Below are 27,974 nucleotides of genomic sequence, written 5' to 3' on the forward strand. Positions count from 1 at the left end.
ATTATAATAATTGAAACAGTGTTTAGTTTTCAAAATTATTAGTGCTTCTCTTGTCACATACACATTAATCTGTTCTCTTATGCATTAGCAAAGTATTTGGTTATACTGTGCTACATGAAATTATTTAGGTCAAACATAGATTTCCTGAGACATGTCCTTTGGTGGTAAAAGTTAGTTCCATTGAAAACAATGAAAACATCAGTCAACAGCACACTGACCTGAATTCTCACCTGGAAATGAATCTATCTGCTTTAAATTTTTTTAGAGCTGAATTTTTAAGCAAATGATTTTTGATTCATAGGTTATTTACAGAACACTTACTGGAAATTCTCAAGTTTTGTATAAGTCTGTATAGCTTCATAAGTAATCTCATTATTATTTATGGTCCCTGAATATTTTCTGTAGGATCATATACTTTACATCTAGATGTAAAATTTGCTATTTTCTTTTGACTATTGATAATTTATGTGGTTTGAATATAAATTTTCTCTCTGTGGATATTTAGAGTTTTAACACATAAATTTTAGTTTTCGAATGTTCCTATAATAACCTTTGCTTAGAACTACATTGTCTAAGGAAGAAGAACCACAAAGCTCAGACAATTAAACTGTACGTATCTTAACATCTATAAATAAATAAATTTTCGACTAAATTATCTTATCAACTCCAGTCTCAAAGTTGTAATGACAATTAAAGAATAGACAAAGTCATTAATGTGGTTAATTAAATATGGTAGACTTACAAATTTGATATTCCAAGAAAAGTTAGAGTTAGTAAAATGGAATGTGCTGAAATAACTGATGAGAAATTTTCTTTTACTTGATCTAATCTCCATTATCTCTGTTAGTTGATATGTATATATATGTTCGCGTAAGCATACCATACCTATGTTTCACACTCATTTTGTTCAATACTAAACATGGATGGACATCATATGTTTGGAGATAAGTAACCGTATGGCATTGGGAAAAGCACTTTCTGACAGCTTTCTGGATTGTTTTAAGAAAAATTAGACATTATATTGTGTTTGTTAAGGTAACCTGGGACTCTGCCTTGTGTGCTCTCCAGCCCTCTCTCTCTCACTCACACAACTGTATACGTGTACACATATACACAGTCTCACAGAACAGCACCCTTACTACGTGTGTTACAAAGAACCGCTCCCCCCCCCCCTCCATTTCTAATGATGCTGTTGTTATCCTCTGTCCTCCAGAAATTTTACTCAACCTGACAAACATTGGAATGTTCTAAGAAAAGGTTAGAAACTTGCTAAAAGGTACAAATGTTTTCATCTGCCTTTGGGTCAGTGAAAACTGAAAGTCTGAAAGTTTGGTAACGACCCCTCACCTCATAAAGCCAACTTTCTGCATGAAGAAAGTGATTTTTTGCTATGAATGACTGGATACAGTAACAATGGTAATAACACTAAATATGAACAGTAGGAAAGGTTTTCAGAGCAGTTAGTAAGTTGAGCAACTGCAGTATCAATCCGTTAAGTTAACCCCTGTGTAAATCTCAGGTTAAAACTAAGCAACTAAATAAACAGTAGTAAATGCACTTTTAAAAACAATTATCTATATTAGCAGTCTCTTTCTAATTCTTTTTTTTTTTCTTTTTTTTTTGTCTGGTGTTTTCAAATATGCCTGTGGGATAGGTCTGCCCAGGTCCCATAAAATTAATGAGAAGTAGGTGTTCAGATCTGTTAGATTGCCCTGAGATTTCAATCTGAAAGTATGAGCACTGTTTGGAAACCTCTCTAAAGCTAAAGGTCTAAGCATAATTCTGGCTCTTCTTCAGTTATGCATGAGTAAGAACATATGCTTAGAATCTCTACTGGGAGCCCCCTTAATGATATGGAAAGACTGTATAGCCAGTTCTTGTGCTTTTATGAAGTGTCTTGCAATAAATAAATTGAGAAGACCAGAAAAATCCCAGAAGAAAGACAGAGGAAAGATACAGATAAAAATGTGTATGTCTTAGATTAAGGAAGAAATATATATATATATATAAATATATTTTTTAAAAAAATATAGTGGCTTTCTTGAAGACAGAAAATACAAATATTACAAGGATCAGTATTGTGTTTGTGCTCACACATTGTACAGAGCGAATTGGGGAGGAGGGGTGCTGCAAAAATCTTCAGTAGTTTTTGTGTGACTTTTCTGTGCCCGAGTTATACAGGTCACATCAGACTGAACTGGTAAGACTTTATAAAAGTACATAACATAATCTAAGTACTTTCTATGTATTCCTCCCAGAATACAGATATAAAACTGGGATGCTTATCTCACTTCTTGTCAATGTCACCGTTACCAGTAGCCATGTATAAAGAGACTTTTCAAAGCTAATAACCTTCAGTTGTGCCTCGCCACTTTATCTTCCCATATTTTGCCTTTACCTGTGTGCACTAGAAATATAATTAAATTAAATTATTTGTGTAGCTCTACACACATCTACAATAAAATCTTATATACAGACAGGTTTGAAGTGTACCTCTTTACATGAGGTTATTGCCACCAGAAATGCTACAGTAATATTTTGGCAGACCATCAGATTCCAAGACATTTCCTCCTCTTCCCACAATCACATCTACACCAGCATCTTCACCGTTTTTCACATATTTTCTGCAAATTTTTAAAACTGCTGTTGCTAAAGTCATGTCTGTCACTGGAATAGCAAAGAACAGCTAAAACGGCCATGAAATTTGATTGATGAAAAAAGTTAACAGGGTAAAATATGGTTTAAGCTTTAAAATCACGCCTTATTTTCTCCTTCCAGAATGAATAAATTAAACCCCACCTATAAGAGTAAGAGAGAGTACATATTGCTCTAACTGAGAAGTAAACTGTGTTAAAAACAGAGGAACTGAACATTGTTTAGTCAGAGGCCTGGGCAGAGGAAAACTGAGTCAGGTCCAAACTTACATTCCCCAAAGATAGGTCTAATTATCTAAGGTGCAAATAGATCCTCTAAGTGAGCAATGCATTTTCACATAGCGTAGCCCTGGTAAACATGTTTGCCCAACTATTCCATAAAATTAATTTTCTGAATCTTTCCATCCCTTCACCTTCCCATCTTTTTTTCACTTTGGGATAAGTAGGTTTACAAAAAAACCTCCACACTTCAGTATTCCCACACTTTAAAAGCTGCATTTCTACAATTTTAAAATGTTGCTTATTAGACCATCAGCATTCAAGTTAAAAACTTGAAATTCACCTGGAACCTTAATACTAGTCTCACGAGAATGTGCATTATTTTATAGTCCTCTTTAACCTGGCCACTATTTCCCCAATGACAACATATTAACCAATTATAGCAAAAGGATGCTAAGGTAGCAGTTGTCAATAAAAGGGGAAAACAAACAGGTTGTAGTTAGAGAAGTACAGGCAGAGAGAAACGGAACCCTCTGTGTGTGATTTTTCCTCTTTCACTTGAATAACTGTTTCTGTCGAATGGGTGTCTGTCACATTGGGTGTATCTGTACTGCAGAATGGACTAATATATAGCTTAACCTTGAGTGAACTCTCCTGTTTCTTGCAGTCTGGCCTCTTCAGATACATTTTCAAGTGTGTCCTTTTAAAACACATTTTCTGTTGTTAAACCTGCTCTCTCTTTACAAGCAGCATGCAGTTTTTCTTCTCTAAACTCTTCTCACAGATCTTCTTGATCCAAAATCTCATACATGAATGGCATAAACTAAAATGATCTTAAGGAGTCCTACATGTCCAATGCTTTCGAGGGGAGTAATTCCAGTCACTGGGCTACCAAAGCAGCAGAACTGCTTTTTAGAACCTAAACTTTAAAACATGCAAAAGCAAGTAAGTAAAGAAATTACACTGTGTTGATAAAGATATTCTTGAATGTATATAAAAAGTATAATATTTTTTCTTGAGTCTGCAGAACAACAGCTCTAAGAAATGCAGTGATTTCATTAATGACACTGGTAATTAACTTGGAAACTCACCAATGATATTTAAATGTTAACATTCCTATCTGCTTTACTGCTACTCATTTTGCCAGATGCATCCAATCCCTCTATGAAATTCCACAGTCTTAAGTTTACTTTCCAAGTGCCAAATGCAACACTATTTCTCACAAACTACAGTCGCCAAGATTTATCTTTCTCCAGGTAACACTTCCAACATTCATTTGTGCTGTAAACACACAGGGGAAAAAAAAAAAAAAAAAGAAAAAAGAAAAGAAAAAGTACTTAAATAGTGTGTTGAAAGCTAAAAATAGACAATATAAAATTAATTTCTGTGGACAATGAAATAAATTACACAGGTTGCTAGTACAGTTAATTTGGGGAGATTAATTAACAGAGTAATTTAAAAAAGGTCTATTTTAACCATGTTGATGTGGAATTTCCAGCCACATTAGAGCAACACAAAACAAAACCTGCGATAATTACCTTCCATTTAAGATTCAACTTGATATGGAGTTATGGAGGCCTTTGTGTTTACGTTATAGAAGACACCCAGCATTTTCAAGCTGTTTTTGCCATCCTCCTCACATCTGTCAGACTTACCTGTCACTGCTCTGCATTATTTATTTTTATGTAATGTGTTCTTCTCTTAGCTTTTAACAATATAAATCTTATACACAGGGCACCTTGTAAAAATGATGGAAATAATATCCAAAACAAATTGTTAAGATCTTACAACAATCACTACACTGACAATCTGACACTACTGTAAAATTGGTGAATAATCACCAGCACAGCGCAAAAGACAGCTGGACCACTTGTAAACCTTTGACTGCAAAGAACCCTTTAGTCTGAGATATATATTGGGAAATTGCTGACGGACTTGGCACTTGAATGGGTCTTCTTACTCTGCAGACTGACCCAAAAATCAGAAAGCACGGAAAGCATGCATCAGGAGTGGGAGAGAAAACAGCAGCATGAAAATTGTCATAAAGTAGAGAAAATAAAGTTTGATGTGAACAGTTACACACAGTAAATAAGTAAGGACTTGGCTGCTTTAGTGCATTTTTTTGGATCTGTTCTTCACTAACCCAGTAGCAAGTCATACTCTTAGAAATATTCTTGTGAAAATGTTACTATTAAAATACAGAAACTTTAAATTATTATTGTGTACTTCTTGATGTTTTTTCCCCAAGAGCCATTTCTCTCTCACCCTGTATCTTCTTTCTCTCTAAAATGTATTTCTTTCAGTCTTCACCTACAGAGTTGTATTTCCTATACCTATTTTTCTTGGCCATTTCTCCTGCCTTCAAGAGATTAGGAGGTACCTGCTCTACTTGCTGAAATGGGCACTGTCACCACAAAGACCAAAATAACTGAAGGCCTGACAAATGCCTCACAGAAGAGATTTTACCCTCAAAATAGCTCCCTGAGACAGAGAAGTCATATTGCAGACTGGAAAATGATGCTTGAGTTATATTAACTTGATTCGTAACTCCCTGAACAAGCATCAGAGTAACGTAACCTGCATTGCCTCTGCTTTATGCAGACAGTTGGATCCGATGATTTATAGAAGTCTCATTGAACCTAAATTATTCTGTGACATTATGACTCAATGAATTAGAAATTCAATTTATAACTTTGTATTTTTTAAATTTTTTACACTTTCAGACTTTCTTTCTCTATGACTTCACTGACTCTGGGAAAAATTACAGCCAAACATAAACCAAAATATCCTGAAATATTACTGACTTTATGACTTCCTAAGTGTTAGGAATTTTCCTCGTGATCCTACAACAATTTTATGTGAGGTTTTACAGTGTCATTTACCTTTATCTTTACTTAGGGTCTTCATAAAGCCTTTGGTGGAGCTGCAAGACAACAGAGTAAAGTGCACTGGCAGTATCAGTTCTACTTTCTGACTGGATAGCCTTATGCCTACAGTAAACTTTGCAATATAAAGAACCATAGATACCTGAACACAGGCAAATATGAGTGTGATCCTGGCAGGAATACAGAGTCAATGCAATATTCCCTCCTACACAGTTAAACTTATTTGTTGCCTTCATGTCCTGCAGGACCTTTCAAATAGTCAAACAGAATTCATATGGACACATCTATGAAAGTCTCATTCCATGAGTAAAAGGCCAGCTGAGTAGAACATCTTTTCCAAACCAGAACCAAATATCAATGTGAGACAATACAAATGCGTGAGATGTGGTATCTATCATCAGTCTTTGCAGTTTAATATACCTTGTAATGAAGCTCTTTAAAGTTCCAGCTGGTACTATCAGCAGCTAAGCAACACAAAATGCAGAAAGGAAAACATGTAATATTTTGGTTTTTTTCAGTTACTGTATGAATTTATACTCAGAATTTATATAAAGTGAAAGATTTTTGCCCTGTGTTCAAATCTGGACACAGGAATGTGTAACGATGTCTTCATCTGTTTCTGGTCATCATCCATTGTAAACCTGTGACTATAGTCATCCATAAAATAGATTTTCTACAGAGTCTAAGAAACTCAGATAGTAAATGGGCTGGCTGGGAGCACAGGACACAGATCTCTTCCTGCCTTTCAAAAAGGCTAAAAGTTTTAAAACTAAATGGAAATCTCAGTTTTCCAGTTTTACTTCCCTACAAACCTGTTCAATGCTTATTAACTACTGCTGGTAACTGCCACAGGCAAGAACAGAAAAATCATATTGGTATTTGATAAAAGATAAAAATCTGCAAGACGCTGATAAAGTATATGACTTGAATCATTCAAGCACTTCAACAAATAGCTCCCATTTCTTTCCAATTGCATTTTTCTGCTTCCTTCCTTCCTTTCTTGTTTACTTACCCTTTCATCTTTGTTGCTTTTTTCTGTCTTTTCTTTAATCTCTCTCATAATTCCATACACACATATCTACAAACAGCCCTCTGTATGGAGTTTTAAATTAATTTCTATTCCTTTTTACCTTCTTACATGTCCCGTGAGACTCTGACCCTACTACTCCTACATGTTCCTGCCCACAGCTTACTTATAAATATTCAAAGCCCTATCCCATCATTACCAGCATTTCTTCTCTCACACAAGCATTCCTGACTGATATTTTTCACTTCAAAGACCTCTGTCCTTCACATGCCTTGTCTCTTCCCTTGGCACTCATACTCACACGCTGTTACTCTGTTTCCTTACTAATCTTTCTTTACTTTTGTGTTCTCCCACTCTGTTCCTCAAACACTTAGGTGCTTTTGTTCTCCACCATTCTATTCATGCCACTGCTTTTCTTCTTTCTTCTAATGAATACAGTGTAAAGGAAGGAGGTAACTGTATTTATGGCCCCATGCTTTTCACAATAGATAGCCACAGCAGTCCTGACAGGCAAGATGAATGAAATTCCAGTTACAGCAACATCTATTTCCATTTCCGCGTATTACGCTAATGGCAGACTCTACAAAATACACCATCACAAATAGGGCCAGTGTTTGCTGAAGGCACAAATAAGGAGGTCCTTTAGGAGAAGAGGAAAAAACAGAAGGGACAGTATGAAGTCAGTGAGTTACTGTTTCTTTTACACCAGTAACAGTGACTAATTCTTAGAGTAATAAGAGAAAATAAGCTACTGATACACTATAAGCAAAAAAGTCTACTAGATCTTACTACACAATCCACTGCCCTAGGAATGGAGAGACGACAGCTATAATGTTCTTGCCTGTCAAACCTCTGTACAGAAGAGATTCCACACTCCCACTAGTTACCTTGTTCCAAATGCGACTAACACCACATTTAATAAAGTTTTGTCTAACATTTTCCATATAAAGAGACCATTTACCCTCAGTCTTCTCAGACTAAATAGTGTTCTTTCAACTTCTACACGCCTTGCTTTCTACATGTCTTAAAATTCTGTTATTTTCCTCTGGACTGTCCTTAGTTTCAAACCAAACACAGTTGACTTCATCAATCCCTAGCAGAAAAATAATTTGTCCTGTCAGATGTACTGCACATCTATTAATACACTCCACAGTGAGGCTGTCTTTTTCTTTAATGGTAGCATGTTGCTGACTCATATTTACTTTATAGTCCATTACAGCCCCCAGATTCTTTTCTGAAGTGCTGCTGTTTTACCAGTATCCTTTTGATTTTACTTTTTCTTCCCAAATGTAATTTGCATTTGTCAGTATTAAGTTTCCTCCTGATGGTTCCAAGACATTTCTTTAATTTGTTAAGATCATTTTGACTTCCGATATTGGCCGCCAACATGCCAACAGGTCCTTCTAGCTTGCTGCCAGCTCTGTATTTCATGATTTCATTATTCACATCACTGACAATCTGAAGAACAGAAAATGCCTTTAAGATCTAGCAGTTAACATGAAAAAAGTATATCACGTAAGAAATTCTGCTTCACCATTCCCTTTGGTTAGGCAGAATACAACGTTTTCAGAGACAACTGTCTCACTCTTAACATAACAAATGATGGAGAAACATCCACGTTCCTACATCCTGCTACTAGGTGGTGTCAAAATTTTACACATCTAATCTTCACATGTTTTATTTCTGGACATTGACCTCAACTGAGTAGGATTTCATCTGTCAGGTTATGTCTTTTACATCCAGGTTGCTCCATATCACGATCAAGTATCTTTACATACTTTTTTTTTGGTAACCAAACAAGTAAAAATAAGGTAAATTTTCAAATCTTGGAATTGTTAAATTGCTTGTTTTCAGTAAGGTTGCTTCCTCCAGCCCTTCCCCCCCCCCCCCCCCCCCCCCCCCCCAAGATGCATTATTGCAATAGGAAATCACCACAGGAGTAGTTTATCTGCCATAACCAGGAGGCATTTTGAACATCACAACATCCAGCATAAAGTTAGGCTATGCTATAGGTCTTTCACGCACCATATGACCATATATTTGGACACATTAAAATAGATTTTCAGTCAACCCAGACTTTGTCCGGCTTGTTTCCGTCACTGGTAACTACACCATCACCAACTCCCTTTCCGTGAACTTCGTCAGCAGCGACGCCCGACGTTCTCCCGAGCCGCCGAAGGGCCAGATGGCCCCGGGGCACCCCGACCCTCGTGCCATGGTCCTCCCTCGCCCGGGGCTGCGTTCGGGCACACCGCCCCCCCCGCCCCAGCCACCCTCCAGCCCCTTTGATCTGCCGCTACGCGCCGCGCCGCCGCCCGCCCCGGTGCGTGCCGGGGTAGGCCGCACGGCAGCGCGGCTGGGCTGCCTCGGCTAAACCGGGCGGCACCGGGGTCGGGACGAGCTGCGCGTCCCCGGCCCCTCGGTGGCGGCAGGGGGCGGCCGAGGCTGAGGGACCCCCGCCCCGCCGGCGCCCGCCCGCCGCTCGCACAGGCCGCGCCAGGCGGGCATTCCACGGGCGCTTAACGGGAGCAGCGCGCGCACGCTCCGCGCCCCACGGAGCGGACCGGGAATCCCGGCGCGGGCGGTGCCCCCGGGCACACGCGGTGCCCCAGCCGCGCTCGCGGCCCGCAGGGACAGTGGGCGCGTTCCCGCCGCGCCGGGCCGGGCCGGGCCCTTCCCCGCCCGCAGGCGAGGCCCGTCCTCCCGCCGGGCCGGGCGCTCGCGCGGCTGCCTCGGCACGCGCGCGTGAGGGAAGGCCGCGCGCTCCTCCCCAGCGGCCGCCCACCGACGGCCGCTCCCGGCGGCAGAGCCGGCTGCCGGGCGGGCGCGGCCGTACGGCGGCGGGGCGGCCTGGTGCGCCCGTCGTCTTTAAGACGCCTGCGGGGCGGGGCTGTGTAGGTTTCGGCTGAACATTCTGGAGTGGAGGGGAGCGGCGGGGGGCGAGGCGAGGCGGGGTGCCGCCCCGAGCCGCGCCGCCCGAGCGGAGCCGCGCCGAGCCGAGCCGAGCTGTGCCGAGCCGAGTTGCGCCGCGCCGCCGGGCGGCCAGGCCAGCCTTCCCCGGGAGGAGGCGGAGGCGAAGGCGAAGGGGGAGGAGGCAGGGGAGGGGGAGGAGGAGGGAGAGGAGGGAGGACACGGGGAGGCGGTTGCTGCTGCTGGGCAGAGGAGTCGTGCAGGAGCTGCGGCTGCACTCGGACGCCACATTCCCTCCTTACGGGACTGGGGGTGAGGATGTGCGAGAGCTGATCCTGCCGCCGCCGCCTGTGCTGAGAAGTGTCTGCTCCTCCTGCTCCTCCTCCTCCTCCTCCTCCTCCTCCCCTGCTGTGGGTGAACCTGCGCTACGGGCTCTTCACCGACACGGGGGAGGGGGGTTCGTTTGTTTGTGTATTTGTTTAAGGCAGAGAGAGAGAGAGAGAGAGAGAAAAAGCGAGAGATCTTCCGTCCACTGAAGCACAGTTCACTATGATCGTACTCGCATTCAGCACTGGAAGCCGGTTGGATTTCGTGTCTCAGTCCAGGGTATTTTTCTTGCAAACCTTCCTTTGGATTTTATGTGCTACAGTGTGCAAAGCGGAGCAGTATTTCAATGTGGAGGTAAGATCAGCCGTATGCGTGTGCGAGCCTGTGTGCTTCCCCCCTCTCCCTTTCCCCCTTTCCTTTTTATTTTTATATCCCTTGGATCAAATCAAATAGCCAGCCAGCCATGTCTTCCAGCAGCCAGGGCATACGTCTGTGTGGGCTTTCTTTCCAGCAGCCGGTAGCTAGCTCCCCTCCCTGAATTACCCCGCCTGATGGATGCGTTTCAGCCGGAGATCCCGTTATCCGCGGCAGCACAAAGCGCGATGCCGCGCTGGAGCGCAGCCCGTGCCGCCCCGGGAGACGGGAAACCCTCACCCCGGGCACACGGGAGACCTGGGGCGTTGCGTGTACCCGCAGCTCAGGGAAGGCTCTGGGAATGGCTTAGCCTTAAGATACCGCGCTACTGCTGAGTTTCCCCAGCCTGTGGTGTGGGGGTTTTCCTTTTTTTTTTCCTAAGAATGAATGAAAGAGGGTTATGGGGACAGAAGGAAACAGACAAGGGATTTTGGCACTTTCGTTGTGGTACAGTATTTTACAAAATAGGATCGTTTCCCCGTTTATATGTAACAAAAAGTGTTGCCACTAGAAATCGTGGAACAAATGACATGAAGGTGCGACTACAGCACAAAAGTTAGAGGGTGTGGAGGACCAGGAAAACAGGATTTTTTCCAAATGAGAAAGAAGAGTAAAATGTGTGGATACTTAGATAGGGCAAGCCCTGAGAGTTTATAGTGTCAGTGAGAATTCAGTGGACATCCATTTCCATTCACTCTTCTGTACACTTTCAATTTTCCTGTTTGGGGTTTTTACATAGTGCTTTTTATTAAGTGACATTCCTTTACCGACTTTATCATCTTTGTGTATGTTCTTTCCTCCTTTTTCTCCTTCCTGTCACTTCATTAGTTCTGCTGTGAGCAGTTTTTCTTAATGTTTCAATGTGATGGGTGCATTTCCCTCTTCCTTTCCATGTCAATTAAAGCTCTTAATCTTTTTTGTTATGTGTCTCCCTAATTTATATGTGCTCTTTAAAATTCTAATACATAGTTCTGTTTTTCTGTTAGATCCCTGTGCTCCCTCACTTTCTGTCCTGCCAGCCCCCCTCTAAACTTTCTGCTGCACCCATACACCACTCTCACTCATTTCTGTTTCTAGTTTATTTCGTGTCCTGGGTTCCCACAATTCTTTCACTCAGAGAAATGGAGTCTTGTCTTTTCCTCTGTCTTGCACATATGCACACTTGCTTGTTTTATGTGAGCTCTTGTTCGCACTCAGCGACGCTAATTTTTGCTACTGTCTCTGGCAAGATTGCTCCTGCAGATGCTCTTCCGTTCCTAGACTGTCTCCCTTTTTGTCTGAAGTTCTTACCAGTGCTCCTTCTCCCTCTGCCTCATGCAAGATCGCCTTGTGTAAGAAATCACTTTTTCTTTCCCCATGTCTGCTTTTCATTCTAGTCCTTCCCTCTCTACAGGCAGTTTCCCTTGCCACATGCAGTTGTCCTCTCAGTTTAAGAACACACACCCATACCTTCTGTCTTTGACTTGTGCCTCTCCAGAAACTTGTATTTTTACTCCATCGTTAAGATCTCTCCTGATTATAAATCTTAGTCTTTTTTTTGCTGTCATCTTTACTGTAGTCACTCTTGTTCATTCCTTATCACAAGTGTACATCTGTGCTTCTGTTTGTAAGCTCTTCGGGGTGCAGGACTTGTGTCTTTTTACGTGTTCATGTGGTGTGTAACATGCTCGAGTCTGGAGTACAATTGTGAGACTTTAGCTATATAAATATTAAGGTCGCTAATTTCAGAGCACATATTGAAGTTTTATCCTTCTTTTGCTCGTGTCCTCAGCTGCCTTCTTTTCTGATGAGCAGGGGAAGGCAGCGTGGAAGAGAGGAAGTTGCTCTCTGTATCCTCTCCAGGCTTCACAGGCTGGCCCCCTGCAGGGTATAGGGAAGAAATTCCAGCGACAGAACTTTCTCCTCCCACAGTAGTCTGCTTCGCTGGCATCTGGCTCTGCTGGAGAGATGGGCGGCAGATGGAGCTAGTGTGGGAGGAGAAAAAGATTGGTTTAGTCAAGTGGAATATGAACAGGAGGCCAACTCCAGTCAGAAAGAGGTTTTATGAGGAAAGACGGGAAACACTTTCATTTTTGCCACCTCTTCCATATGGAAAACAGCACATTTTGAGGGCAAAGGCAATATTGAGAGCAAGAAACACTGTTGGGTGGAATGAAGTGTGTGACATGTGTGTGTTGAGGGAACATATTTCTTCCTTTTGAATTGTGCTATCTCCTGTTCTTCCTCCCAGCTCTTCTGAAACAAAGTGTGTTGTCATAATGCCAGTGCTACCACTCTCTTTTCATTTTAAGTCTCTGCACCACATATTTCCGGGAGCCAGACAGTCTTCCAGGGAATTAATCTAGGATTTAAAACTTGTCCTAATATGGGGCTTTTCCCGAGGCCACTGACTTTGGCTACTATCAGTGACATGGTCCTGATCTAAATGCACCTGAGATTTGCCCCAGAACAGCCATTGTCATGTTCACATTGTTTGGATAACCCTGAAAATTCAGCTTTCTTATTTGGAACAGCAAAGGCTAAAAGCATGGAAAATTTGAGGCAAAGGACTTGGCAACAGCATGTATGTATTCTGCTGTACAATCCTCTGTGTCACCACAAATGCATAAAACAGTTGTACTTAATAGTAAATTCTGAAAATATGACAACTATTTCTTATGACAGTAAGAATAAATATTCAAAGTAGTGTTCAGGAAAGAAGTGGTATACATATAGCTGAATAAAAGGTCACCAAAGAAATGCTTAAGATAGCTAGAAAGCAGATTTCCATCCCCTCCACACCCCACCTCCTCTTCTTTCTTGTCTCCAAATAAAGTACATTTAATACCTGTTAAACATCATAAAATGCAGACATCATTTATTTCCTTTTTTGTTTTGTCTCATTTAATCCACATTCCTGATTGATAAGCAAAGTTGTGTTGTAGTGTTGGATTTTTTTGGTTGATTTGTTTCTGTGTGGGTTTGTTAGGCTGTGAGCCAGGGCAATTCTTAGAAGGTATTACGGGAGCTCAAATAATGTTATCTTTTAAAAGAAAAAGACTAAGCTGAAGTTTAGAAGCTTGTGTGAACATTATTGTTGCTTATAATTTGGTTGTCCCTCTGTAAAATTTCTTTTAACTAAATATCTACATGGATGAAATCCTCTGGCTTCCAATGATAGCTGAGTTGTCAATTCTGAAATGTATTCGTGTATGTAGTATTTAATGTAATACCCATAGTTGAGTAGGATTCAAGTCATGGAGTACGGGACTCTGGAGGGGCACCCTTGCACTCTGAGTCAGTGAGAGCTTTGTGGTAAAGCTGCATGAGAGGTGGTTGTAAACTGGTAGTTTAATCATGAAGAAGTTTAAGATTCACATAGTCTTATGTGTAGGAATATCTTAGTATTAATTTTCGAAGTTCACTGATTACCAGTGGCATTTTGGTGTGACTTTGTTTCTGACATCATGAGAAAAACTAAGGACTGCACTGTTAGCTCCCTGTTCTCAGCGCTGAACTATTGCTCCAAAATGATAACTTCAATGAGTAAGTGGAGTAATGGAAGAGTATGTCCATCAGTGTAGTTTTTCTATTTTCAACTGTTTCTGTACTCTAGCAGAGGAAGGTATGGATCAGTGAGATAGTGAATGGAATAAAAGTTACTGAAAGGGTGTTTTAAATGTAAAACTGAAACACACAGAAGATAATCCCCGCCCTGCCCCACACTGGGTTCCTCACTAAAGTACTAATAGCTTGTGTTGCTCAAAGATAACTCCTCTGCATGTTATTGGGAGTGTCTATAGATGGTTTTTCACAAGTATCATCCATATAGGCTATATATATATATGTCTCAATGTTTTCCTAAAACCAATAATAATACTATTCTGTTTGAACTGGTATTATCCTGTGAGTTTATCTTCTAATCTTACTCATTAGTTCATGTATATTTCTAAATAATAAGTATGTGTATATTTAATTTACTATTCAATAGTCAATATTAAAGAAACTGAAAAACAATGTCACCTTTTTGTTAAGGGAAATACAGTTATTGAAACAAGAATACCTTGGTCAGAAGACAGGATCTGCATGAATCTAGAATGAGATTAATCTCCAAATCCTAGTACTATGTATGCTTAGTCAGCTGAGTATCTGCATAAATCCTGCTGAGCAAAGAAGTGTTTTTAGAATTGCACCTAGTTTCATTGACTGTATGTGTCATGTGGGAAACACTAGAGAGAAAGCATGCTTCATCATCTCTTTCCTCAAGCTGGCAGTTACGCTCTATTTCCTTTTTACAAATATATAGGCTTGAATCCCTAGGGGACATCTTAAAATTACTCTTACTTTAGTATGAGCAGCTCTTTAAAACAATACAGCCGTTTCTCTCTTCCCATTTTCAGAGGTGGGACAGTTAAATTGCATATTGTGGAACAAAATATAGTGGAATCCAAGCTTCTGAAGAATACCAGGAGTTTCCTTCATGGTAATAACTAGTTGAGAACCCTGCCGTTCTGATTGTTAATAAACTTTACAATTAGCCTTCTGCTCCTGCTGAGTGGTAATGCATGACCATAAGCTTTGGGTCTTCTAAGCTTAAAACCAGACCAGTTTAATTCTTCAGCTGGTAATTGAAAAGGTATAAACATTTGGGAGGGGAAAAATTCCTCCAATATCAGGTTTACACACTTTTCAGCTAGTAGGATTGCTTGCCAGGTTTGTAAGCACAATACAATATTTTTATAACTTTTAAAATGCAAGCCCAAAACTATGGGGAAGCAATTAAGATGCTTTTGGTATAACTAGTGCTATGTGTCCTAAAAGGAATTTACAGGATCTTCTGCATTGTTTTGAGTTGCAGTCAGTATGCATGATTCTGTTACTTAAATTCTGAATCTTAGTCTTGCATAAAGTATGAACAAAATTAATTGGATTTTTGTTAGAACAAGAAGTTCAAACAATATATTAGAAGGATGGAGAGGAGTTATGGAATCAGGCGGAGGAAGTGGTTAGTGAGTGAAATATTAGTCAATAAAAAATGTAGATACAAAGCGGTATATTTGCTTATTGAGGAAATACCAATATTTAGAAAACCTCCTGTAAAGGCTTTTGATGAGCAGATATATCGAGACAAGGAAAATAATCGAAAAGTTATGTGTCTGATAGGCAACAGTACACTTTTCTGTAATAGAAGGCAAATACCTACTGTATAATGAACTGGGTTCCATTTGGTACGGAGAAATACATGTGGTGACTACTGGTTGGCAGAGTGCATTCTCTGCTGCAATTTGAACAATAATTCCCGTTTACAAGAATTCCAGTAGATCAATTTGCTACTGTAAAGTAAAAGAGATTATTTTGTGCTACTAATGTTGGAGAAACTTTATGGATTCTGTTGCCTGTATTTTGTTAAAAGACAAATAGAAAAGGTGGTCCCAGTTCTTATGAGTTCATAATTGACATAGCATGTTAGATCTTAGGTGCAAGACATATTTATTTATAACTGTAGTTCATCTTATTTTCCTGTTGCAATTTTTTTGCTGTTTAGTGTTTAAACATCACAGCTATTAGTGATTCCCAATTCTACAAAAGAAAAGAAATAAAATTGTTAAGAGGTTTATGTAATCACCTTATGTAGTGCAAGATAAACATATCAAAACATGTATTCCTAATGTTTTCTGACGTGAGATCTTACTAAAATAAATACCAAAAACCCCTTAACAAGCCCAAACTTTCCCTCTCTCATTATTCAGATGGCATAATGTAAAACTCCTCCATAACCATTCACTGTTTTTTCAGAGTGGATATATTGTGTTCTTTAACTGGTTTAAGATTTATGCTGCTCTTTGTCAGTTTTATTTGAATCCATCTAAAAGGTCAGTGCTTGCTCTAGGCATCTCAACTCTGCTCATGCACTCGGCAAGACTGAGTTGCAAGACTTTATAAAGACAGAATGGGGTATTATATAGATTTTAAAACGTTTAAAACTGCATCTCTTTTCAGTATTTTAAGGTCTGTCTCATCCTTCTACTTTACCAAAAGATCATTTTGTGGAGTTAAAACACTGGAGGACTTTGTGTTGATGTTTTTTGAAGGTCCTTTAAGTAACAATGTAACTTTTTAAAGATTTTATTCTATTTAACCTATTTAAATTGCATAATCCATCTCATCTCTCTGCTTTGGGTTCCAGTTTGTTGCCTAACCTGTTCACTATCCTCAAACTACACTGTTGACCATAATCTGAAGGAGCAGGTTGAGTCTGTTTAATTTGTTATCCGTGATATGTCAAATGGCAGATTTGGTTTAATTTTGTACAAGGAAGACCGGGATTAGTGCTGCAAACGTGATTTTAGTTGGCATTGAAATGGATTTGAAAAATGATTATGATTAGAGCTTTATTCTTTAAAGAGAGGTCATGCTATTTGGAACCTTTATTTATTGGTTGCCTGGCAACTGTTCATTCATGTTGCTGCTCATCATCATTCATTATAAGAATCTTTGCTGTACAGTAAGAGCAATTAAGTGGTAAAAGTTTATTTCTGTGATGAATTAAAATTGACAGAAATTACAGAAATAGTAAAAAAATATTTCTGTAGTTTTAGTTATTAACTGAAATTGTTGGTACAATGTTTTTCTACTTACGAACAAACAGCTGGTTTATACCAGCTGAAGAGTTATCTGCATTTCAGCTGTGATCATAATGTTCCTAGCATACCTTTTGAGGTATTACAGCACATAATTGAGTTAGGGGCTTGTTTAGGTGTTTTTTGTCATGCTTAAGATCTCCTGTTAATTTCAAGATCAAGGCTTCAGGGTATGAGAAAACTTTCAGTGCTTAGCATTAGGCAATCCAATCTCAAGTGCTGAGGCTTGAACCCAGGATTGCAAAAGAATTTTTAAATTCTGTAATTAAAATTGCTGCAACAAGGGATGTGCAGCTGAAGCAATGAGCCACAATAGCTCTATAGAACACTGAAGTCACTTGATGCTTTTGCTCTGTAGAACAATAGCAGTTTTTATTACACTGTGAGAAAACATTCATAAAACATATTATTTGACAATTGTTTTGTGACTGTGTATGAAAAATGTTTTGCCTTCTTGTATTAATTCTTTATGAATCATATTGTGATTGACCCTTGTGTGGAATAACAGCGTGGAATGGAACAGTTGTGCTATTGAGGATTTGTAACATTGCGAGAAATGTTGGAACAATTTGCTTATGGCTGCATCTTAAAAGAACATCTGGCACTGTAGGGCCAGGGTGGGAGTAGATTTCTCTCTCTGCTGCTACCTCTTGGTAGTAGTGGCTTTGCCTCTATACTGGATGGCTCAGACCTTGGAGAAGGAATATCCCTCTAGAACAGATGCCCTCTGCTTTGAGCTTCTGGTTGTATTAGCTCACAAGTACTCTTCATACCATGCCGTGGTTATGGGGGTTGAAATTAATTCTGTAAGACAAATCTATATTTTCATCTGCTTTTCCCACTCACATGATGTGCCTGTAACACATGAAGATACTGTTATGCATGTTTCCCTTTTGTGAAACAACTGAACTGGTTTCACAGTTGCATAAATAATTTGAAAAGAAATGCTAACCTCAGAAAATCTGGTTTAAAAAAAAAATATTTTTTTTTCCTCATGATCTTGTAAAAAACCTGGTTGTTTCATTTCCTTGGTCCTGTTAATTTTTGCTGACATGTAATCACATCTCCATTTACAAGTGTGAAATACAGGTTGGCAAGGGGGAGACTTAACTTTTCAGAAAATTACCAGCTGAAAGGCAGTTGGAAAATTACAAATTTTCTTTAAAACATAGATAGCGAAACAGAAAAACAAGCATCCCTTTCAATGGGAACAAAGATACTTAAATATATCAGTGGATATTTACAAAGTGTACCGAAGAGGAAATTGCTTCCTTTTTGTACTGCATCCGGGTCTGAAGGTGATGGTCCTGTCATATTTTTCTTTCTTACCTCAGATGTTGGTTGTATGATGCTCTTCTAGGAAATTGCTTTGACCCACTGTCTTTGCAGAGAAATTGACGATTGTATTTGGCTATATGTCATGGTTTACATGCTGTACAGAATAGTAATGATACATTTAATTGTAAGTAAAATAAATGATCTTGTTTCCACACAATAAAATCTAATATTATTACTAGAAGTAATAGTATTACATTGCTAACTGTACAGGATGATTTTGGTCTTGGGAAGTGAGGCTTTCCCCCTCCCCTCCTTACTTCTATGTGTTTTAAAAAGTAAAAAAACCAAATCCACAATCCAGGACTATTTTCCATTTTTAAAATTTTATTATTGATTATGAAGTGCTGGATTCTGATATCTCTGTCCTTCATTACTGGTACATGGAATGTCAGCTTTGGAAAGGTCTTTATTATCTCTTTCTCTGTTGCATGTATTTTTTAATACGTAGGGGAAAGGAGGCTGTGTGAGTAAGTGGCTGAGGCACTGTGCTGGGGGGCTGGAGGTCTGGGCTGTGTGTCCAGTTCCATCATGAGTCTTCGTATCTATCACACAACTTACCCATCTTTGTAACCTGTTTTGCACAAATGTGATTTGGACTAATTGAAGAGTATTTGCTGGCTTTTCCAGTGCATGTCAAGAACAATAGGAGTGATGTAAAAGAGCCAGGGGTATACCTTCACCATTCACTTGTCTCAGGACTGTTTCACTTTTTTCATGAAAAGTAGTAGAGGGATATCATAAAATATAAATACAGCATTTCAATTTGACAATTTGTGTGATCATTCAGATAGTGAATGTGTTCAAGACACAAGTACCAGAGCAGAAAAGGGGATAAACTTATCTATAACACTTCAAACCATGATGTTTTTTTAGTTTAGTATTTTTTTTAAATGTAACTAGCAAAATGTGGTAGAGAACATTGTCAGTAGGATTACGTGAAGGATGTCATTAGATGACTGAAGATAGAGAGTATCAAATTCTCTTTTAGAATGAAAGTTTGAATAGTATAATTTTTGTTACCCAAATATGAAAAAAAATACTCTGCTTCAAAATGTATTTAAATAAATATCAAAGTCTTTACAAATAAAACGGGCTTTGGATCAGATTGTAAATGTTACACAGTGCAAAATTTAGAACTGTTCTATTTTTGAATGATGCACTATTAAAAAATTGTTCCACAAACATTCATGTTGCCTTGTCATCACAGTACCTAAACTTCTCCTTTTTTGTTTGAATATTTGTGGATTTTTATGAAATACAATAAAAGATAGGCCTTTCACTGCCCCAGGTATTAATGTTTTTTATTAGACACCACTCATAGGCAGACATGCTGTTCACATAGCCCTGGATGTTAAAAACTTAATGGTGGCAGGATGAGGCACAGGGGAAATAAGAGATTTGCTATGCTGACATGTTAAGTATGATGAAGTAGAAACCGAACCTTATTCTTCAGGGTTCCTGTGCCATGAGTTCACCTTATGACCTTCCTTCCTTCTTTCCACTTCCCTCATTATGTAATTTTTCTTTTCCTTGCTTCTTTCTTTCTTCTCTCATTTTCATCCTTTTTTTTTTTTTTTCTTTCTTTTTTCATTATTTTCTTTCCCCTCAGCTTGTCTTCCTGCAGGCTATTATCTGCAGCCAAGGAAAATCATCAGTCATTACTGAACCGTAGAATCAAAGATCTTAGGGATGGGAAAGATGTATCAAGGGCCTGCTTCTCTGCCAGTGCAGGATTGCTAACAGCTGGATATTTGCTGGGGTTTTGTTAAGTCTGGTTTTAAAATCCATAGTGGTGGGACTTCCAAAACTGGTAGAAGTACAGTAGGGAAAACTACAGTGGAAGAATTCTTTTCAATAGACTTTTCCTTTGGCTACAGGCAACAGTTTGAAGTTGGCTCAGGTTAGGCAGTATAAAGTGATGTCTGTTCTGTAATCCAGGATCATGGGAGCTGTTTATGAGCATAGGTGGCATGCAGCGATTGGTAATTTGGTGTATTTCTTTGACTTCACAAATTGAAAAATACAGGAGGAGCAGAGAGAAACGAAGGGTTGGTTTAAATCTTCACTCCATTTAAAATTCTTAGTGCAGTTGAAACGGGATAATGCTGTCTGATTATGAAAGATATGTAGAAGCGTGTGGATTGCTGACACTGTCTCAGCGGGGCTTGACTAGTTCATGATGATTTCCTTGAAGTACTGTGCCTTGTGTTTATGTGTTACTACCTAGTGAATAAAATTGGATATTAGTAGGAGTGTTATGAATATCTAGATATTATGCTCTGTTAAAAAGTCTTATTTTGGAATTTCACACATCATTGTTGTGGTCGGAAACACAGCCTTAAGGATGTTCATGACATTGGCACATACAAGCTGTCATAACGTCCATGCTTTGCAAATTATCTAACACTTGGGAAACAAAGATCCCGATTGAATTTGTTTGCTGGTATACATCATGACGAGGTTTGTGCAGGATGATTTGCATGAGGTATGTTTTCTTGCAAGCGTGCAAGCTGCACATTTAGATTGAGAAAGCGATTCAGTCTGAGAGAATAGCACTTAAATTTAGGTGTTCAAATGTGCTGTACATGTTTCCTATATATTAATAACAGTCTCCTCCCTGAAGTCAATGAAACAGAGAGACTGATTCAGCCGACCAACCAGTTAATGTCTGTGTCAGTGAACTCAATCTTTTTCCTGGACTCTGCTGTTAGTATTGACTGGTGGTGGGGTTCAGTTCCTTATGTGTGGGCATTCTGTACCATGTAAGGTGTCGTTGGCTCAGATCCACACAAGGCTGGCAGAAATAGTACGGGACATAAGAAAGTTTCATCTTTTTAGGCCAGCAACAGGAAGGCAGGATGTGTCCCCCAAGTCATCTCAGATGACACTAGAGACTTCTGTTTAGGTAACTAAATCCTATTCTCAATTTCAAGTGATGGTGGAGGGTGTTGAGACACCTATGTCTATGAGGCTGCCCTGGTAGGCACTGGCAATCAGATGTCATCATTTGGGGTTGAATCCCTTCCCTCTGCACTGGTGGGATTCATTATGCTTGTCTGGGTACCTGGTGCTGTTTAAGCCCTGTGGACTATGTTGCTTGGCCTCTAGATAATGTGAAAAGCATGGGCCTCCTAAAGGTCCAATGATGTATCTGCCAACCCCTGGATGACATAATAATCTCAGATCACACCAAATACCTGTACTTCTGACAAAACCAAGAGCAGAACTCTCATTTTTATGGTAGTACAATTTTTACCCTGTCACTCTGGTGCCCTGCACATTATTAAATACGTTTATCCCTTAGTGCAAAAGGTTAACACTTTCTTTACATCTCATGTATTTTAAATATTTAGTTAGGGATATAAAGAACACAGCATTTCTCCACTGGCAACAAGGCAGTTTTGCTTTCAACCATAATGAGACCAGGTCTGGGCCTGTTTAAATCTGTGTGAAACAAACTACTTAACTTGAAACAAGTACTTACGGCACATTTGATAAACTTGGTGCTTCTGACTGTTATTTGATGCCTTCCTATAAATTATTTTAAAGGCTGCCTTTCCTTCCTAAACAGGCAAACCTCTAAACAGCTATTTGTTGCCCTTGAGGGGAGATAACAGAATGTTAAGCATTTTTATAAAAAGTAAGTAATTAGGAAATATATTTGAGGAGACTAAGCTTTTTAAATGTCTGTTGTCTGATAGACAGTCCCCAAGAAGATAAAAATGAAAATGACATTTTAATAATTTCTTTGGGTAAGAGCCCTAGGCCCTCAAGAATAATTAGCTATGTTTTCAAGTACTTTTGTTATATAAAGTAAAATGTGGATTAATTCCACAAAAAATTTACACTTCTGTGTTAATACCAAAATCTGTAATTCATCATAGGCAGATATGTAATTTGATTCATTTATTTACACTACTTGCTTTAGGTCTTCAAAACTGTGAAATTAACTGGGTCAGAATAAGAGTGTTATTGGCCAGTTTATATATTTGCTTATTTATTTATAAGTCCAAATTTTGAAATACCTGAGCATACGAGCTGATGTACTATTTAAATGAGCTTTCTGCTAGCATGTAGTTACAGAGAGACTAGATCTGTTGATTTTTAGGTCAGCATTTGGGAAGGAAGAGTGATATATCTGCAGTCTTTTATTCCAGAAGAGCTTCCTTTGTAATATTTAGCTCCACTCTATTGTTTTGCACTGACAGGCTCATTTAGAGAAAAAACAGTATTTTAGTTCCTTTGTGAATAATCCCATCATTTTTCCCGGCTGCCAAGAGAACTCACTCTTTGTCCCAGCAGCCAGATAAAGATAGAGTCATTGTTCTTCATAGATTAATTGCTTAGATGCCTTTTCCACTGAGATAGTAGAGAATTTTTTTCTACATGCAAGATCTAAGGACGTGATGTCAATTTAATTTGGACCAAAAGATTTGAATTCTATAGAAATACGTTCTTTCTTTAGCTTTGCTCAAAATAAAGATTCTGTTTCATTAAAAGGGTTTTTTAATGTCTTGATGAATATTCTCTTCCTTCTCGAAATTTTCAGCAGCAGAGGAAATATTTTTAAGGTGAAGCTAAGCTTTAAAGATGTTGGAACAATACATTCTGTGATGTTTTGTAAAAGTTACAGGTGACTAAGGACGGGAGAGCCTAAAGCAACTGTAGCTTTTCTCATGTTCCAACTCTAATACAACAGAGAAATTAATCATGCTTGTTAACTTTAACATGATAGCTAGAAAAGGACAGATTGGGACTTTTAATTTTAAATGTCCTACAGTGTAAGGGCTTTGTAAGTGTTAACTTGTTTTTAGAAATAAAATAGCTACATGTGGAGTTGAAAATTGTGTAATGGTGTTCGGTAAATTATCTAATAAAAAACTAATATATTTTTTATTTGGAACAAAGAATTCACAGAATTGTTGAAAGAAGTCAACACCCTTCAGATTTATATAGAAATGGAGAATATAAATAAGCTTCTTGCTCCATGCTTTTTGTTTTTTGGAGCTGATACACTACCTATGTTTCAGTTATAAGAAGAAACTATTCAGACGTAGGAAGAAGAAGAGAATCCACCCAAATCTGGTCTATTTTCTTTTACATAACTGTTATTTTTTCTACTTACATACCTATTATTCTAATAAGAGATCTGTGCCTAGTGGTCTTGATTGGAAAAAAATGATGAGATTCTAACTTCATGGAATTGGCCAGGTTGTGCCATTCATTTTATTGGGTCCAAGATTTTTCCTCAAGCTGTTTGGAAAGCACTTAATTGCCAAACATTTTAACTGAGTAAATTAAGAGTCTATCTTAAATACATAAGATAAATATTGGTGTGGAAATCCATAGGCTTAACTGGTACATTAGGGATAAAATTAGTACAAAAAGAAGTGGAGATATACTATCTATGCATAAACTGAATCTTGTAGTTAGAAGAAAGTTTAAAATTGTTAGAGGAGTAGTATTCTTGAACCACTTTCCAGAGGGAATGCGAGAGGGGTGATGTAGGGGAGAAAAAGTTAAGTCGTTCTGAGATGGGATCTAACTATTTAATGAAAGGGCTTACATTGTGTAACTTTTGTCATCAGCAGTAATGGATAGGATTCCTTATTTGTCCTATATCCTCACTCTAATAGTAATTTTCCTCACTGAGTGAGGCTGATGGCTCTGCTCACAGCCGTTGACTGAACATTTATTCTTCCGCATTTGTCTTATCTTAAGAACGCTATAGCTATTGTATTAGACTGAAAGTGTGGACTATATTGCATCAAGTGAGTTCTCCGCCTTATTGCTTTTTGTCACTTAATTCAGACAACATGTGTGAAGGTCTCTTTTGCACAGTAACTTTTAACTTTTACAAACTTACCGAATATTTAAGATTAAACCTATATAACACTGGCCATGGTGCTCACTTCATAGCTCTTTTCAGTTTTGATTGTCTTCAAAATCGTATTTGCTCAATTTTTGCTGCTGTTAAAACTTCCACTTCAAAAAGTAAAAATTTCTTTAATAGGAGAAGGAAAAAAAAAAGCACAGATTTTACTGCTTTTAAGCTAAGTTTGTCATTTCATAGCCTTAACTTGGTGTTTTGTGGCATCTGTGAGAGACATACAGAATTGTAGTGACATAAGACCAGTGTCCTAGAGGTTGAAGATTAGACCTCCAAAAGCAGTATATTAAAATACCAGTATCAGTAGCATCATGTACTTTTAGTCATAAACTAACAACTATTTGTTAACTAAGGAGGATAATTTAGGTAATTATATTTAAATAATGTAAATGAAGCAGTGTGCCCAGGTGGCGAAGGCGGCCAGTAGCATCCTAGCTTGTATCCAAAGCAGTGTGGCCACCAGGACTAGGGCAGTGACCATCCCCCTGTACTCAGCACTGGTGAGGCCGCACCTCAAATGCTTTGTTCAGGTTTGGGCCCGTCGCTTCAGGAGGGACGTTGAGATGCTGGAGCATGTCCAGAGAAGGGCAACGGAGCTGGTGAAGGGTCTGGAGCACAGGTCTTGTGAGGAGCGGCTGAGGGAACTGGGGGTGTTTAGTCTGGAGAAGAGGAGGCTCAGGGGGGACCTTATTGCTCTCTACAACTACCTGAAAGGAGCTTGTAGGCAGGTGGGGGTAGGTCTCTTCTCCCAGATAACAAGCAATAGAACAAGAAGAAATGGCCTCAAGTTATGCCATGGGAGGTTTATATTGGATATTAGGAAGATCTCCTCCACTGAAAGTGTGTTCAAGCACTGGAACAGGCTGCCCAGGGAGGTGGTGGAATCACCATCCCTGGAGGTGTTTAAAAAACGCATAGGTGTGGTGCTTGGTGACATGGATTAGTGGTGAACTTGACAGTCCTGGGTTAACAGTTGAACTTGATGATCTCAAAGGTCTTTTCCAACCTAAATGATTTTATGATTCTATGAATTTTAGACGAGTGTTTAGGTAATATAATTTCCTCCCTCCTCCTATATAATCAGATATTTTTCTTCTTATATTTTTATTTTGTTAGTTTAATTAAGACACATGAAATTTAAAAAACCAGACTGCTTAGTAGGTGACTGCTTAGATAGTATTTTAATGAGAAAAATGCCAGTGATTGATACATAGTAAATGGATATTGATTGGAGGGGGGACAGCATGATACGATAGACAGTCGACTGCCTTACAATATGAATTTAAACTTAAGAAATCCCATAGTGATTGACTTTGTGCTGGAGTCAGGAGTTGAAAATCAGGGGATGGGCTTTGGAAGAACTGGCAATAGGGATTCTGCTTGTTCAAAAATGCAAATAGGGATTTCAATGTTATTTTAATCATATATATCTATAATGGGGGGTATTTTAATTTGGAAAACACGTTTCTTTCATACAATTCAGAAAACATGACTTGGGTAGATAGCAGACAGCAAGTCATGAATTTCAGAGTAAGAGCTAATCAGAAAGGTACCATTGTATGTCAGATAAATGCAGAGGATGGTGTGGCTGTCCATTTTTAAAAAACAGTGGAGGTAATAATTTCAGGCATTACTCTTTGCTTGTATTAATAAGTTTAGATTCAGCTTTTGAGGTGTAGTCCCACAAAGGGTCTGTCTAAAGATAGTAGAATGGATTTAACTCAAGTGCAGCTCAGATGCAAAACCCTAATCACATTAATGTTGGAGACAAAAAAGCATTTGAAATGCAGTCCCAGGTGACCGTAAACCCCTTGTCTTATAGAAGATGAAGCAAAGTCTGTGCAAGAAGGTATCCCTTGAGTTTACTGTGAATTTCCAGTTATGTTACATGGGTTTATGCTGAATGAACAATGAAGATTTTTGAAAGAGATCTGACTGTGTTTATATATAAAAAAAGTAATAAAACTGGTTGTGCACATTTTCTTGAGAGCTGTATGTAAAAGTGCTGATACAGTTTAAATGTATGCATTACAGATCTAACTGGTGTAAGTCTTCAGTATCTATGTTGTGAAATTTCCAGCACAGATGGTAAACTGAAAAGGTTTGGATAAACTTTCATAACATGTGGAACTTCTGTCTCTTTCAGCTGCTGATTTGCTTGACGCAAGATACCAAGCTAATGGCAAGTTAACTTGCAGGAGTTAAGTTTGAAGATGACATATCATGTTTCAAAAAGTATAAAACTCAGTATCAGAGTAACTCTGTCTATATTGGTAAGCTAAGCAATGCCAGAGAAGTCTTCAAGCAGGGAAGACATCTGTCTATGCGATTAAGTTGTTTCAGGCATGATTTCAGCATGGATCAACTAGTACTCTTACTGACTCTTACTTAGCCTCCTGAAGGATTTGAATTTGAAATTGCCTCTGTGTGTTTAACAGTATGGAGGTGATCTGTTGTGTCACTAATTTTTTCATGCTGGAGGATGGTCTCAGGCACATTTATTAATTTAGACATGACCAGTCTTTTCTGTGAGTGTTCCTATACGAAGTAGTCCTGATTTGTCCCGGTTGCTGAGTCAAGCTGTTCAGATGATATGTGAAGGGGAAAGGTCCAGAACATCTATGTCCTTGCTACCATTTGTTGCAGTTTCTGTCAAAAAATTGTGATGACAGACAGTGTTGGAAGACTCATTGTTCTGTTGTTTCTTTGGTTTTACACATCAGTATTTTCTTTGGGCTTGCATCATCTAGGCAGCCCAAACAAAGATTAGCCCTAGACAGTTCTATGGTAGAAAGAGAATTTAATCAGATTTAAAGACTTGAGGATCAGGGCTTTATTTAGTATTATTCTGCAGTAGGATGGTAGCAGTGTATTGTGCCAGGGATCAGGCAGGTTTTATGTATGATGTAGCCTTCAAAAACCTGATATAATTTTATTGCCATTTGTTCCATATATTTGATTGAGTGTCAACACTTTGTATGCCCTGTATTGTATGCCTTTTGAATCTGGTTTCTTATGAATGTGTTTTTCTTCATTGTAAGTTTGACTTACATTGACTGACCATAGATAAGGCAGACATACTTTTACCCATCATCTCTAGAATGGTTAGTGGCAGGGTGAGTTACCCAACGCTGTACCAAAGCCGGTCAAACCTGAGCTGGAGGAAGCAGTACCCAAGTCTCCAGGTGAGAGAACAGAGTCAGCTGAAGCAGATGTGTTAAGTGTTACCCCTGGTAACGACCTACACAGCTGGCTGTCATGAAGTGCTTCCCTGCAGTTTATATGTTTACAGTTCCATGTTACAAGCTTCTATGAAGGTTGCAGATTGTAGATGGTGCAAATGTTACAGTGTTGTTCCACAGTCAGGTCCATTTCCCCAGGATGTCCCACAGTGGATGAAATTTTGCTAGAAAACGTGTTCCCTTTGGTGAGAACTCCAAAGATCCCTTTGTAGGATGTGGACAGTTTTATGTTGGTGTTTATCTGGGATGTGATTCAGGCATGAGAAGCAACCAGTGCTTGCAGTCTCCTGTGCTGAAGGTAAGATAAGTCAAAAGAGCTTTCCAGGACTCCTTCACTGTTTGGTACTTCCTGGGACAGTCAAGGAAGAGTGCCACTAAAAATTTTTTTGAACCGTATTTTTGGGAAGTGAGCTGGGATGATTAGCTTGTGTTATGTACTAGCAGCCCT

The 27,974-nt window shown here is 39.1% G+C and overlaps 1 protein-coding gene across 2 annotated transcripts in view; it reads left to right on the forward strand.

The window, feature by feature from the left end:
* The first annotated feature begins 9,911 nt into the window (after window positions 1-9,911).
* Window positions 9,912-27,974, forward strand: part of MMP16 (matrix metallopeptidase 16) — a 194,168-nt gene continuing 176,105 nt past the window's right edge. Inside the window, exon 1 of one of the 2 annotated variants that reach the window (XM_005445407.4) lies at window positions 9,912-10,376. In XM_005445407.4, coding sequence (XP_005445464.1) covers window positions 10,245-10,376 — 132 coding nt within the window. In that variant the 5' untranslated portion in view covers window positions 9,912-10,244. The remainder of the gene's footprint in view (window positions 10,377-27,974) is intronic. The other variant, XM_055704038.1, reaches the window with a different exon arrangement.

Source organism: Falco cherrug, chromosome 3, assembly GCF_023634085.1.
Source record: "Falco cherrug isolate bFalChe1 chromosome 3, bFalChe1.pri, whole genome shotgun sequence".
Classification (NCBI taxonomy): Eukaryota; Metazoa; Chordata; class Aves; order Falconiformes; family Falconidae; genus Falco; species Falco cherrug.